The 13489-nt window shown below is 41.7% G+C and overlaps 1 protein-coding gene across 2 annotated transcripts in view; it reads left to right on the top strand.

Annotated features, from left to right (window-relative positions):
- Window positions 1-13489, top strand: part of LOC109531522 (CUB and sushi domain-containing protein 1) — a 345015-nt gene that overhangs the window by 165818 nt on the left and 165708 nt on the right. For both annotated transcript variants that reach the window (XM_019895847.1, XM_019895846.1), the window contains exons 4-5: window positions 9369-9563; window positions 10698-10905. In XM_019895847.1, coding sequence (XP_019751406.1) covers window positions 9369-9563; window positions 10698-10905 — 403 coding nt within the window. The remainder of the gene's footprint in view (window positions 1-9368; window positions 9564-10697; window positions 10906-13489) is intronic.

Genomic DNA, 13489 nt, shown 5'->3' with positions numbered 1-13489 from the left:
ACACTGCTCAAGGACACATCAGCCGTGCTGAAGGAGCAAAACTGAAATCTTAATTTGCTATCGTTGGATCTGCAGTAATAGTAGTAGTAGTAATAGCGATAGTAGTGGTAGTGGGAGTAGTTTGTTCCACAGCTGCTTTCAAATCACCCCTCAGCTCTTCAAGTCAAGTCCAGTCAAGATATATTTTATGAGGAGCCCTTCAGGGAGAATAGGTGTGTGTCACTGTCATCATGGTGGCTGAAAGCTGATGTAAGTCTTGACTATTCATCCTTTCTGTCACAGAGGACATGGAAGTAGATAAGAGAGTGAAGGCTTCCGAAGCCTATTCAACATCCCCAGCAGATAGTCAAGCAACTGAAAAGCCTGGCCTCTAATCCATCACAGCACCTGAACTTGGTGTCTTTTCGAAAGTCTCCAGAAATGAAAATATAATATTGGTGGGGATTTTAAGGTATCTCACCTATTTGCAACATCGCTTGACTTTGGCCATTGTCGGCCCCACGTGTACTAAATGAGATTTGCAAGCCTGTGGCACCTTGCTGCTAACACCTCTGAGGATTATATTTATCTGAAGACCTAAACTCAGGTCACACAGCATTGCGTGGTTTGCTCTGATGTTTTTTTTAATCATTCATATTTCTCGTGGTTATGTCAGTTTTTCTTTGCCGAGAAATCCTACTTCAGGACGTTGGAGTGTGATTGCTTCGAAAAGACCCAAGGTTTGAGTGACTAAGTCCAACTTGACATTAAATGCTCAAATACATTTGTCTGACAACCATTATGATGTCAATATGTGATGCATTGTTCGTCAGAATTTGCCGGAGAAGCCATGGCACATTTTGGAGTGATTAATCAGTCCAAGGAGATGCCAAGCTGAGTGGAAAACTGCAACTTATTCCTTCAAGTACGTCAAAATGATATATGCACATCAATAAGCTTCAATAGCGAGAACACACACACACACACACACACACACACACACACACACACACACACACACATTTTTTTACAACACCTGCACTGTGTAGCCACTGATCGACTGCAGTCATTTTCTCTCCCATTCCCGGAGGAAAAATAAATAACAAATATATATCATCCTATAACCAGACGTGTTACATTACATGTCTTACTGTATGTGATAACCCAGTTCTAGGATGCTTTACTGGCGTCATATCACCTGCACAGCTGGTCTAAGGAGTCCCATCATAATACATCAAAACGTGTTAATAACCTCCATCCATCAAGCGGTTTGTGAATTGATGCGCAGAGGTGACAGCGGCATCCAGCACATCCGATTCTGTGAAAGAGGTGACGTTCTATTGTGATTGAACGTTTCGACATTGTTTCAAAATGTTCGCCACCGTAATTATGTTAGCGTATAATGCATTCCGATTCAGCGGGTTAGCCAATTTTTATTTCAAGCGCCGATGGCAATCGCGATCATTATTGGATTCCAACAAATTCATCGAATAGGCGTCATAGGTGAATCATTCCTGGTAGTTACACCAAACTAACCGTCATTCCGCGGTTTCTCATTCTGCTCCAAAAAGTCTGATGCGCACGTGGTCAATCTGCGATCGCTGTCAGCCACACGGGGACTTTCTATATTAGCGACCCCTTAGCGCTATCGTCGAGCAGGAAAGGTTGTGCAGAGTTGGTGTTTAACAGACTGTGGCTGCTCCAGTGATTACTTTGTTTAGCGGGTGATTGATGAGAAGCACTGCTGGAAATGTCACTTGCCCTGATCATATATTTCCACCAAGGGAATGTGGAGAAGCCACTCTTAGGACATTTTAATACATTTACAGTAAGGTAATACAGAAATGTATCCGTTACACGCTGCTCGGCTTACAGCAAGACACAAGCGAGTCACTTTGAACGCAGTGTGTTTGAACCTTAATCCACTTCTCCTGTTTACCGTCTTAACATGTATACAGTATAAACTCTGAGGGATGTCCTATGGAATAATTGCACCATAACTGCCCCCCCACCCCCTCTTTATTGCCATATAAAATAAATACACACTGACAGATTTGGTTGGTATTAAACAGACCGAATGCAGTATGGCTTGGCAAAGCATGAACACCATTTGCAGTAGCGTATTTATCCTCCCACGGCTGGGGTGTTTCTGCTGTCACGACATCATTGGTTGTGATAATGCAGCTTGTCAGAACTATGTGCGAAAGGTTTGTAGGTTGCATGTCAGGTTAGCTCTTTGTGTTATCTCTGTTGAAGAACAACGTTGTTGCGAGGTGACGTGTTCCCAAAGCTCAGTTTGCATCTTATTCATCTGGTTGTATACACAGTGGAGCTTCTGCTTACCTGATTAATCCGTTCGGGAAAGTTTGACTGAAACCGAATCGGATGAAATCGCCTAGTTTTTAATAAAAAAAAAAAAGCGCAAATTGCACACAGGAAAGCGATGGCCGGATTCAAACCCATGACATCTACATTGTGAGGCAGACCAGTTGCCCACCATGCCGCCACTGCATTACATTTACAGGTAAAAAGAATGAAACAGTTCACACAAAGCCGAAGTTTTTCAGAGCTCCTTTCATGTTGGTTTTGTCAGGCATATGATTTTCCAGTGGAAAGTCCCAGTGAGGGTGTTAATAAGTTTACTCCTTGGGAGTACTATCGATATGGAGGAGTCTATTTAGCTCCAGGGCTTTGGCATCCTTCCCACATCTCTGCACACTGATGCGGTGTCAATGGATGATGTCCCCAAAGCCAAACAGAGCGCTGAATGAACTCCGGTTCCCAGCAAAGGCTGTTTTATTTTATTATTATTTTTTTTTTTGCAGACAAATACTTTTCGTCTGCTGGAATTGTGAGCATTCACAAAGAATTGTTGAAACTTTTTACTCGATTGCTGTGCCCAACTGGAAATTAATTACACAATGTCACAATATCCAACAAGAGGTCTGTGCCACACATTCTGGCAAATCTGCCTGCACAAAGAAAAAATCTTTAGTTGGGATTGAAACTGTCGCAGTGAGGTGTTCATTACAAGTGGACATGTTATGGAAAATTCACTTTGTATTTTTGCTACTTTGGTGGGACATAAAAATGTCTCTCGAGTGTGTGCCCACGCATCGAGTGTGAAATTAAACAGCCAATTAAATATTTTATTGTCTGCCTTTTCCTGAAATCTCCCTTTGATATCATAACTTTCAAGTGACACCGCTCCTGGTTGTCATGGCACGAAAGCCGGGCATAGGCCCAGTGGTGTAGATTTTGCTGGACGGCGGGACAAGAAATAGGCAGAGTAAAGTGTCTGTAATGCTTGGTGACGCATGACAAAATCATCAAGGCACCTGAGAACTGTTTTAAATTATGGAGGGGGAAAATAATGCATCACATCATTTCAAACAATTTGTTTATTGTGATGGTTGAAAGTGAGCTGCATCTTAATGAGAACCGCTTCTCAACTAGAACACCAACCCAGTGACAACTGGGAGGACTCCATACTTTAATTTTTACAGACACGCGGTGTTTTATAATATTGTGCCACTCGATTTTCAAATTGCTAGTTAATACTTCATAAAATAAATACATGCCACGGTCATTGTAAAAGTTTCTCAATACCTCTATTTGTAAATATTCATTTAATAATTTAAAGCACAACAATGGCTAGATTTCCATCCATGTTTTGGCTAGATTTCCATCCATATTTTCGAGTTGGATCAAACCGTTGCTGCTAAACTGTGGACATGCAGTCAGAATTTTTGAGGATAGCTTACTCTCGGTTTTTTTTTTTTTTTTTTTTTTTTTTTTAACTTTGAACTTCATTGGTCAAATAGTTGAATGCAAGAGAGAGACAAGGAAAAACATCGGCTCAACTTTTTAAGATGCACATTATTTTTTATTTTATTTTTTTTTTTAAATAGGGATTTTTCAGTGAGCCAGGTCAAAATGGTTGCAGTGAAGCACCGGTATGGCAAGGTGTTCAGCATTCTGAAAGATAAATTGCCTCTTACAGCTGGTCAAATCCCAGTTTGGGGAAACATGCTCATAGTTTGACATTTGTTCTGAATTCTGCTTGGTCACTTTATGGCCATGGGAAACCACACATGAACTTTGTGAGTTTTGCCAGCAAGGGGAAATTAAGGGTGGAATTAATACAGCATCTGTTCCAATTTATTCTTAGGGCAGGTTCTGCAGATGTTATTCAATTTCCATTTACTTTCACTTTCCTGGATTGTAAGAGTAACCGATTTCTCTCCTCGACATGCCTTTGTTCGACACATATTTGAGCAAAGACGGTGAAAGTACCATGCTCATACACTCACACTCTCCTTCAACCTCACCTCAACTAAACTACCAAAGCCAATGATCGAATCAGTTGTTTCTGCTTTTGTCAGATCACATCTTTGACGTGGTTGTCAGACAAATAAAAAATTAAAATCTACCTAATTTTTAGGTAGCAGATTGTGAAAGTCATATAAAATAAACGTCACAGAGACGTGTGCTGTCGTTTGTGTGTGCATGTCATTTGACCAGTGAAATGTAGCCACCTTAACTTCTTCCTGTCTGTGACATGCTAACACCCAACTATGAGCTTTTTCTACCCTGAAAATGCACCACTTTAAAAAGCTGTTGTTCCCAATACACTGGCAGAAGGAAATTACAACACAATATTTTTGATCAAGTTTCATGCCGTCCATAATGTGACGGCACTACGCGAGCAGAGAAACATCTATTATAGTCATTTCATTTTGAGGTATCTGCGACAATTTACAACTGTACTTTAACTTCTGCTTCCACTGAAACTACTTTACAAACTGAATTTTTGCATCAACCAGGAACTTGACAACAAAAAGTATACTGTGCCTGCATATTGCACATACTTGCCAATATAAGTCATTTGGGAATTATTTGATAGTTCAATCTTTGGTGTCCGTATATCAACCTTAACAATGAGTGAACTATCTTTATTTAGTCATAGCACTCTGTAGGAAGGTTTGATTTGAAGCACCATTTATGATTTTTCTTTTTTTTTTTTTTTTTTTAACATGAGTCCAGTTTTGGGCTCACATGCCACATTCCTGGACCATGATTCCTGAGAACAACGCATCATATACTTAATAACATAATTATCTGACTTGATGTCGTTCATTGCATTCACCTTCTGCACGAATGATTGCATCAAAAACCATGAAAAGGCCGTAATTGCTACTCTGCGGCCTCAGTTTGACTGATTTACTCATGCAGAATGGCCTCGCCTTTTGATGTAGACTGCGCAGCGGGGTAACTTAATAGAGGCATCCCGGTCGCGGGCTGGCTTTTAACCGGCGGCAACTGCCACGGTGTTTCCATGAGAGCACTTTAAATAATGTTTGCTTAGCTATTTTTAGCATGTGGATTGCTAATATGCATCACCATACACTGATACCTGGAGAAAGAAAACTGTAGCGGTACTGCAGATGACCTCAGTCAGGTTTTGTGTGTGTGTGTGTGTGTGTGTGTGTGTGTGTGTGTGTGTGTGTGTGTGTGTGTGTGTGTGTGTGTGTGTGTGTGTGCGTGCGTGTGTGTGTGTGTGTCCGAAATTGCATGAATGTGTGGTAGTTTGATTTGCACAATGATTTTATTGCACACTGGTTGTGGAGGAAATTTGACTGCGGATGCTCATGGCAGGGCAGGGTGAAAACAATGAACGTGTGTGCGTGTGCGTATGTGTGTGTGTGTGTGTGTGCGCGTGCGTGCGTGCGTGTGCACGCTTGTGTTCGCACGCACTTGTACGTCATTGGTAGTGAGAGAAAGCAAGATTTGGCTGAGCATGTTTTTTAATTGGGGGAGTTGGTAGATTTTTTGACACTCAAACATATGATACATTTTTCTTATTTAATACATTATGAGATGGTTTAGGGTGGCCCGGTGTTGAGTGGTAAGCGCGTCGACCTCACAGTGCAGAGGTCGTGGGTTCGATCCCGGCTCTGGCCTTCCTGTGTGGAGTTTGCATGTTCTCATCGGGCCTGCGTGGGTTTTCTCCGGGTACTCCGGTTTCCTCCCACATTCCAAAAACATGCATGGAAGGCTGATTGAGCACTTTAAATTGTCCCTAGGTGTGAGTGTGAGTGTGGATGGTTGTTCATCTCTGTGTGCCCTGCGATTGGCTAGCAACCGGTTCAGGGTGTGCCCTGTCTACTGCCCGAAGATGGCTGGGATAGGCTCCAGCACCCTCCGCAACCCTTTTGAAGATAAAGCGGGTCGGAAAATGGATGGATGGATGAGATGGTTTAAATTGGTAAGGCAGGTTTTGTTGATTGTCTGGTTTGAATTTGGAGTGTAGGCTTATCGTTTCCTGTTTATACTAAAATAATATGTTGTACCGCACTGACAATGGCAGAATGTGTAACTTCAAAATGGTGACGATAAATCCGCGGAAGCATTGCAGAAAACATTTATGGATAAAGCGATTTCGCTGAGTTTCAGGCCAAGGAATTGTGTTGGAATGCAAGCGCCACACAAGTATTCAAACCCAGAGCCATATCAGCCATCTGTGCCAGTCACATGCTTCAACCTCTTAAAAGCATCTTTATAACTTTTATTTTTGAAATCCAGTTCAGTCTTCCAGCCCTTATCTCTTACTCCCTTGATCCTTAATTGATGCTATCAGTCTGAAAGTTTTCCCCTCACCTCTATAAATACCTTTTACTCACACTGAGCTGACATGACATCAAAATAAAGTGTCCTCAGGCTACGGACGGCCCATGGGGACACCCTTGAAAGATGCTTCATTGGTTATTCTTAGAGGACAACACCAGAAATACACAAACTCTCATGCATGCACATGTAGGATCAACCATACAAACTTGGACCTGTTGGTGAACAGTGTAAAATAACATTCAAAAACCTAGTCCGTGCACCTACCTACATTGACTGTCTATAAGAACATCAGAAGCATCCAAACGATGACGGTCCCTGATGGCGCAAAGCTATTAAAATGAATATTCCGTCAAGAATTTAGGCGCATGTCAGTGTCTTTCATCGCCTTCTCAAATGCCCCTCCCAATTCTTTCAGATGACTACCTCAGACATTACCCTAAATGAGGGACTACCTTTGTGCAGTGCACTGCCTGAAAACACAGCAGTCTGGCAAACACAAGGCGGTTTGGGCACCCATGTGTGACTAATCGCTTGGCTGAGACACATGAGTCCTTTTATTGTCTCGTCCCAACCTCACTCAGTGCTGTCAGGGCTTTGAGTTTTTTGGGACCAAGCAGGCGCCATGTTTGCGCAGGCAACAGTTGCTCATTTGAGTGTGCATAACGTCACTCAGATGCTCGACTTCATACAATTAAAACCTCAATTAGCCTTTCCGGAATGGAGTAAATGCAGTTCTGTCTTGGGCCGCCATTCGATTGCCCCTGTCTACATGCTGGCCGTGACACCTGACATTTTTTTATCTCCTTGCTCTTCTGCTTTCTGTCAGAGATGCGCGTGCGCTCATGGCCAACAACGAGGCTCTCTACAGCGCCTATGGCAGAGGACTATGCGAAAGGGAAGATACAATTTCAGGGTGTAGGCATAGCTATCTAGTTAACTGCATGTCATAGTTGCACCAGATGACCACTGATGCAAACAAAGTTAGTCAAGTTGTTTTAGAGTGGGGAAAGGGCTACTCATATGGGGGCCCAAGTGGCCAAAAACACACTTTTCCCATCAAGTTTAAGGGAACTTAAGCCAACAGTGTATTTCTGTGGACCTCAAGACTTTGGGACACAATCATACATACATACCTGTACATACTTGAAACATCTATTTTTTGCCCAAGGCAGTTCATTTCAACGCCTAGTTTTCCATTTGAGCTACTAAGTCTGATAAGATGTCGCTTCTTTATGGCCTTCTTTTCATCTCTGCATCTCCGGTCTCTCCTGTTGCTATCCTCTTCTTCCCTCTTGTCAACTTATCTTCCTCAACCATTCGCCCCTCTTTTTCATCCTGTCCTAGTTCTCAGGGTCTCATGGTGAAGCTTTGTCTAATTACCATGCCAGCGTTTAATTGGAACAGCCTACACAAACTGATTAAACTGAGTATCCCTTAAACATAGACAGACTTTATTTTATGCACTCGCACACACACAGACACACAACAGGGCATTTGGATACACATTACACACTCAACAAGTTAACACGCTCCAATTGTACAAGCACACATAACACACTGTGTACACCAGGGTTAGAATCGTTGGATTTTTTCCAGGTTGGTACTTCAGTGACTGTGTCGCTGCCCTCTTTGTGGAGCCGAGGCATGTTGGCTCCAGCCACAGATTGATTTTTGGCCCAGTTAGACCACAAGCTCCCTGTAGCTGCTACCACAGTGTCATCCAACACAACTGGCGACAACACGTGCTGATTGAGGAGAAAAAATTATCATACTTTTGCACAAAACCAAAAATCATGCGTTTATATCTTGGGATTTTTTTTAAAAAGCACATTTTATGAACTAATGGCAAGAAAAGATCATCAAAAATCTTTCACATCAACATACATTTGTTTTTTTCAATAATCATAGGTCGAGTAATTGCTAATTATATGACTTGGGTCGCACCTGACGTTACAGGAGGCTGACATGTTTCACTGCCATCTTTCTGCTCCAGATGCACAAAGGAGAAAAAACAACTGATCACAAATTTGCAGGATCACTGACCACAGCAGGTGTTACAATGACACTAGAAGTCGTTTGTCAGGATATTTTGCTTACATCTCTGCTGAAATTGATGGTAGGTTTGCGAAATGCGGTCTCTCTGAGGCACTGTAGTGCGCGTGCTTCGAAATGCACATGCTTCGAACTTAGGTCATTGTATTCTATTAATTTGCCACTAGATGGCAAGTGCATTTTACACACTCCTCCTCCTCCTACTTTAAGATTATCGTCATCATCGTCATCATATTTTCAACGTTGTGTGTGATAATTGTTTTCATTTCACTCTATATTTTGTCTGAAGGTTTCTAACTTGTCCAGATGTCTCTTACAAAAGAAATTTCCAATGTCAATGACACCACCTGGTTAAATAAAGATTGAATAGATTTACGAAATAAATCTGCTTCGTCCTGTAGCGAAGGTCCCCGGTCCTAGAACAGCCGGCCTCGTTAAACGTACATCTAACAGCGTATTAATGTAATTAATGTGAAGGGTGGGAACACAAGCATCCTGAGGCTTTTAAAAAGTAATCAAATGAAACATTGAGACAAACATTTACGGTAGGTCTTCAAAAACATTTCAAGCATTGAAATGTTTTTGGTTTCTGACACTGGTGGTGGATTGATGCTTCATTTCAGTCTTTTAACTCACTAATTTTGTCAAAAGTGAAATGTCATCACAGTATAATGTCACTAATCTATTCTTGTTATTTTGTGTTTTAGTCCTGCCCAGCCATACATGTGGCACCCCTGGACTCATCCCAAACGGAGTCATTCATGGAGCGCGATACAACATCGGGGACAAAATCCGTTACAGCTGCGAGTCTGGTTTCGTCCTGGAGGGGCATAATATCCTCACATGTTTCGTATCACCGGGCAGCGGAGCACAGTGGGACTTCCCCTCACCATTTTGTAGAGGTAACTGCGCTTTGCCTTTCTTTATTTCTTATCCTTGACTGAGATAAGCACTTTCGCCGTCTCCCAAAGGGGCTCTGCGCTTTGCCTTTCTTTATTTCTTATCCTTGACTTAGATAAGCACTTTCGCCGTCTACCTGCTGCTAAATCATGGGGAAAATATATCTCCAGAAATAACCCTGACACTATATAAAACTAATTGCCTGGGTCATGAGAATGGAGAGCCCAGATCATGAGGTCACAGGCTGGAGACAGATGAGAAGCTCCCCGTGTATTGATTAGGTCTTGTTTAAACTACTGTATGGAACAAAGCATTCAATGAATCAGATTGAGTCTCACATCCTGACAAAAAAACCCTCTAATGGTCAATTAGTCTGCAAACAAGAAGAAAGCTGTGCATGTTTCTGCCCAAGAAACGGGTGAACAGGAAGTGGAGAAGGAATTTAAATCTCAGGGGCTGTCTCTGCAGAACTTCAATTTTGTGTGATTTGATGCAACAACTGCAAACTACAATCCCCCCCAAATAAATTCCTATATTAGCAGTTTTTAAAATTGTGTCGAATGTTGAGGCTTGTCACTCAGTGTGATGTCATATTTGGATTTTTTTTTTCACTTCTATGCTGCTGATGTATTTGGTTTCATATCCACAGTGAAACTGAAGGGCAGCATGGTGGGTAGTGATAAGAATGTTTGCCTCGCAGGTTTCAGCGTTCGACTCTCAGCTTTGGCATTAGGAGTTTGCATGTTCTCACGCTGCATCTTCTGCTGAACAAGTGTGCCGTAGACATAAATTGCTAAGTCATGAATCAGATTACAACAACAATGCAAACAAATCTGTGGCTTTATGACTTCAATTTATATAGTTATTTTCTATTAAAAAATTAAATGAATAAAGCCTGCCTGGCCGACTGAAGCGCATCAAGGGGTTGTTTGTTTATGGTTTCCATATTGTAATCTTTGTGATTACGGTAATTATTCAGCCCTCCAAATGAGGTGAAATGAGACAGAAATTGAATGGATCGCCCATCAATAGAGGATAAAAATAAACTGAAAACAGAATGCAGACATGCCAAGATATTGAACGATCCCTCTCATACACATCATCTCATTCATCCAGTCTCGTTTTTCTCTCTCCAGCGGAAGGGGCATGCGGCGGCACGTTACGAGGCACGGCGGGTTCAATAACCAGTCCCAGCTACCCCGCTGAGTATGACAACAATCTGGATTGCATGTGGTCAATCCTTGCCGAACCCGGGGACACGATTGCCCTTGTCTTCAATGACTTCTTATTGGAAGACAAGTATGACTTCCTGGAAATCAGCGGGACCGAGGCGCCCAGCATATGGTGAGATTTATTCATTTAATTTTTTCTGAAAATGACAAATCTCATTTATGCAGTCCTTCAAATGATAGTGTAAATAAATACACCCACAACCTGGTCTTGCTCTGTGAATAAAAATAAATTATTCCACTTTAGATATGATTGGACATGAATTGTTTTCCAAAGCCACAGGCATCAGTTACAGTTTTGTGCATGTGCAAATTTCATTTATTTGGTCAAGAAAGTGATCTTTCAGCAAATCCTAAAAACAAATGTGTTTTTTTTCACAGTCACGAAAATGCAGCAAAATATTTTATGCATACTTGGCACAAATGGTCAAATGAAATATGAAGCAAAAAAACTGGCTTGTAAAGCTTTGATGTTGAATTAGCGCAACCAAATTATAGATCAACAACATATAGTGAAGAGCAAACATCTTAAAGAAAAGCAAACTACAGCAGCACAGCATTTTCTTGCTTTCTCTCTTCTTTTGATCACACCGATAATTTGAGGCAAGCCCTTCATCACATAAAAGACATCTTTTGTTGTATTTAACTTTCCCCGGGGGCATGCCTCAAGTGCAAAACCCCAAAACACGACCCATTAGGACGCTTTGTTCCATGCATATCGTAACATCACCGTTCAACTGCACATTGATAAATTAAGACACGTTATTTTTAGAAACACCATTGATACATACAGTATGTATTTATGTATTTATTTATGAATGACAATCATATAACTTTCAAGTAATCGCTCATTGCTTTTGTTTGTACAAAATTGTACAAACTGTTTTTGAACCACTGCGATGCTGCAAAGCATTCCTCGTTTCTTATTCACTCAAAGACCACAGGGGGACGTGACAGATTCCTTTTTCACGCCATCTCCAATGTTTGTGTTTCAAATTTGGCAGTTTGTTCCAACAGCTCTGTTGCATCTGTTTCCCAAATTTAGTACACTGTTGGACTTCATGCCTTCATCTTCACTAAAGGCGTAATGCGTTTGAGCAGAGGTAGAAGCTGCCTGCTAGTTAAGCATGCAGTCTCGCCGCTCCATTTAGTTGCTGAGAAAATGTAGAAAGGCTAAACAAAGTATCGTGTCCACCATGTCAACAACAAAGATGACTTTGAGGCCATTTGTGTTTGGAAAATAACATCAGTAGTCTTTATGGTGATTTTCGGCTTTATTGAGACCGATTTTCCAGTTTGTTCATAAATCATCAATTGATTGTGGAAATGTTGAAAGGCCGCCATTCCCGAAGGACCTCATTAGCCTTTTGTGACACTACGTTTTCCTCTCCTTCTTTCAGTAAGACAAATGACTTTGGGTTCAACTGAAACAAATAAATTGCTTCCATGCGAACATCGATTAAATCGGTAAAAAAAATAAAAACATCTGACAATACACATAATTCTTCTACTCTGTAATCCTCTCGAATGCAATAATTCATCCAAGGCTTATGTTCTTATTTCTGCGGCGTCCTCAGAGCTGCGCAAGGTGACATGGCATTTGGTCTCGTTCTGTAAATACAAATATCAGTGAGACCAGGTGTTTGCATGCAAAGGTCACAGAGATTTATTCCAGGCTGTCGAACTGTGACTGTATTGGACTTGTATCTTTATTTATCTATCAGCATCTTCAGCCTGTTGATAAAGAACAATGTCGTCTGCTGAAAAAGAAATCTTGATTGTGTGTGGCGAGATTGGAATTGATTGGTGGACAGATAAATGAGCGGCGTGAAAGGGGGCTCAAGAGGATGGTGCTCGACAGAAACAAAAGGACGAGCGAATAATTGCGTGTTTAGTCTTGTCGCCAGTTGAGCAGTTACACATCAAGCGTGGCGTTCTCGTGATACCGTTTATGTGTATGTCTGCATGTCGGTGTCAGGTCTTAAGTGGCCCGCTGACAGCTTGAGCTGTTGCTTGTTGTCCACAGGCGCTGACAGATAGCGCACACACGTATGCACGCACATACTCGTCTGCCTTATCTGTGAAAGCTTACATTCAAAGACCACAATCACCCAGTCCTCTACAGTGCAGGATTTGGAGAGTTGTCGGTTTAGGCAGGGTGTGGGACTATTGAAGGCACACACAGTCAGGGACATGGAAAATGTCAGCATCAGCAAACAAAGCTTTTTAACTTAATATGATGTTTTTGAAAAGACCCCAGTGTCCCACCTAGTAGTAGGTGTCCATCTGTCCTGTAGCAAAAATGTTGAAGGTCTCTAGAGCAGGGGTCCCCAACCTTTTTTGACCCACGGACCGGTTTAAGTCAGACAATATTTTCAGGGACCGGCATTTAAGGTGTGGCGGATTAATACAACAAAATAATATGGTATGAGCTACATGAAAACGGTGGTGTTTTCGAAATATAATAATAAACACAAGGAGCGTCTAATCTGGTCGCAACACTCTTGTCGCTCTGGTAAAGTTTAATGCCTTCAAAATACGATACAACGCAAATTCAAAGTGCATGAAAATGACGACTCACCACAGCCCCGAGCTTGATTTTCTGCAATCAGACGGTCCCATCTCGGGGTAAAAGGAGACAATGACACCTCAAGTGTGTGGTTTATGTCCAGTCTACTTCGTAATTTTGTTTTAGTCGC

This window comes from Hippocampus comes, unplaced genomic scaffold (genome assembly GCF_001891065.2).
Source record: "Hippocampus comes isolate QL1 unplaced genomic scaffold, H_comes_QL1_v1.1 scaffold80, whole genome shotgun sequence".
Lineage (NCBI taxonomy): Eukaryota > Metazoa > Chordata > Actinopteri > Syngnathiformes > Syngnathidae > Hippocampus > Hippocampus comes.
Note: the sequence above shows the minus strand (reverse complement) of the source record. Positions and strands in the feature narration are given on the sequence as shown.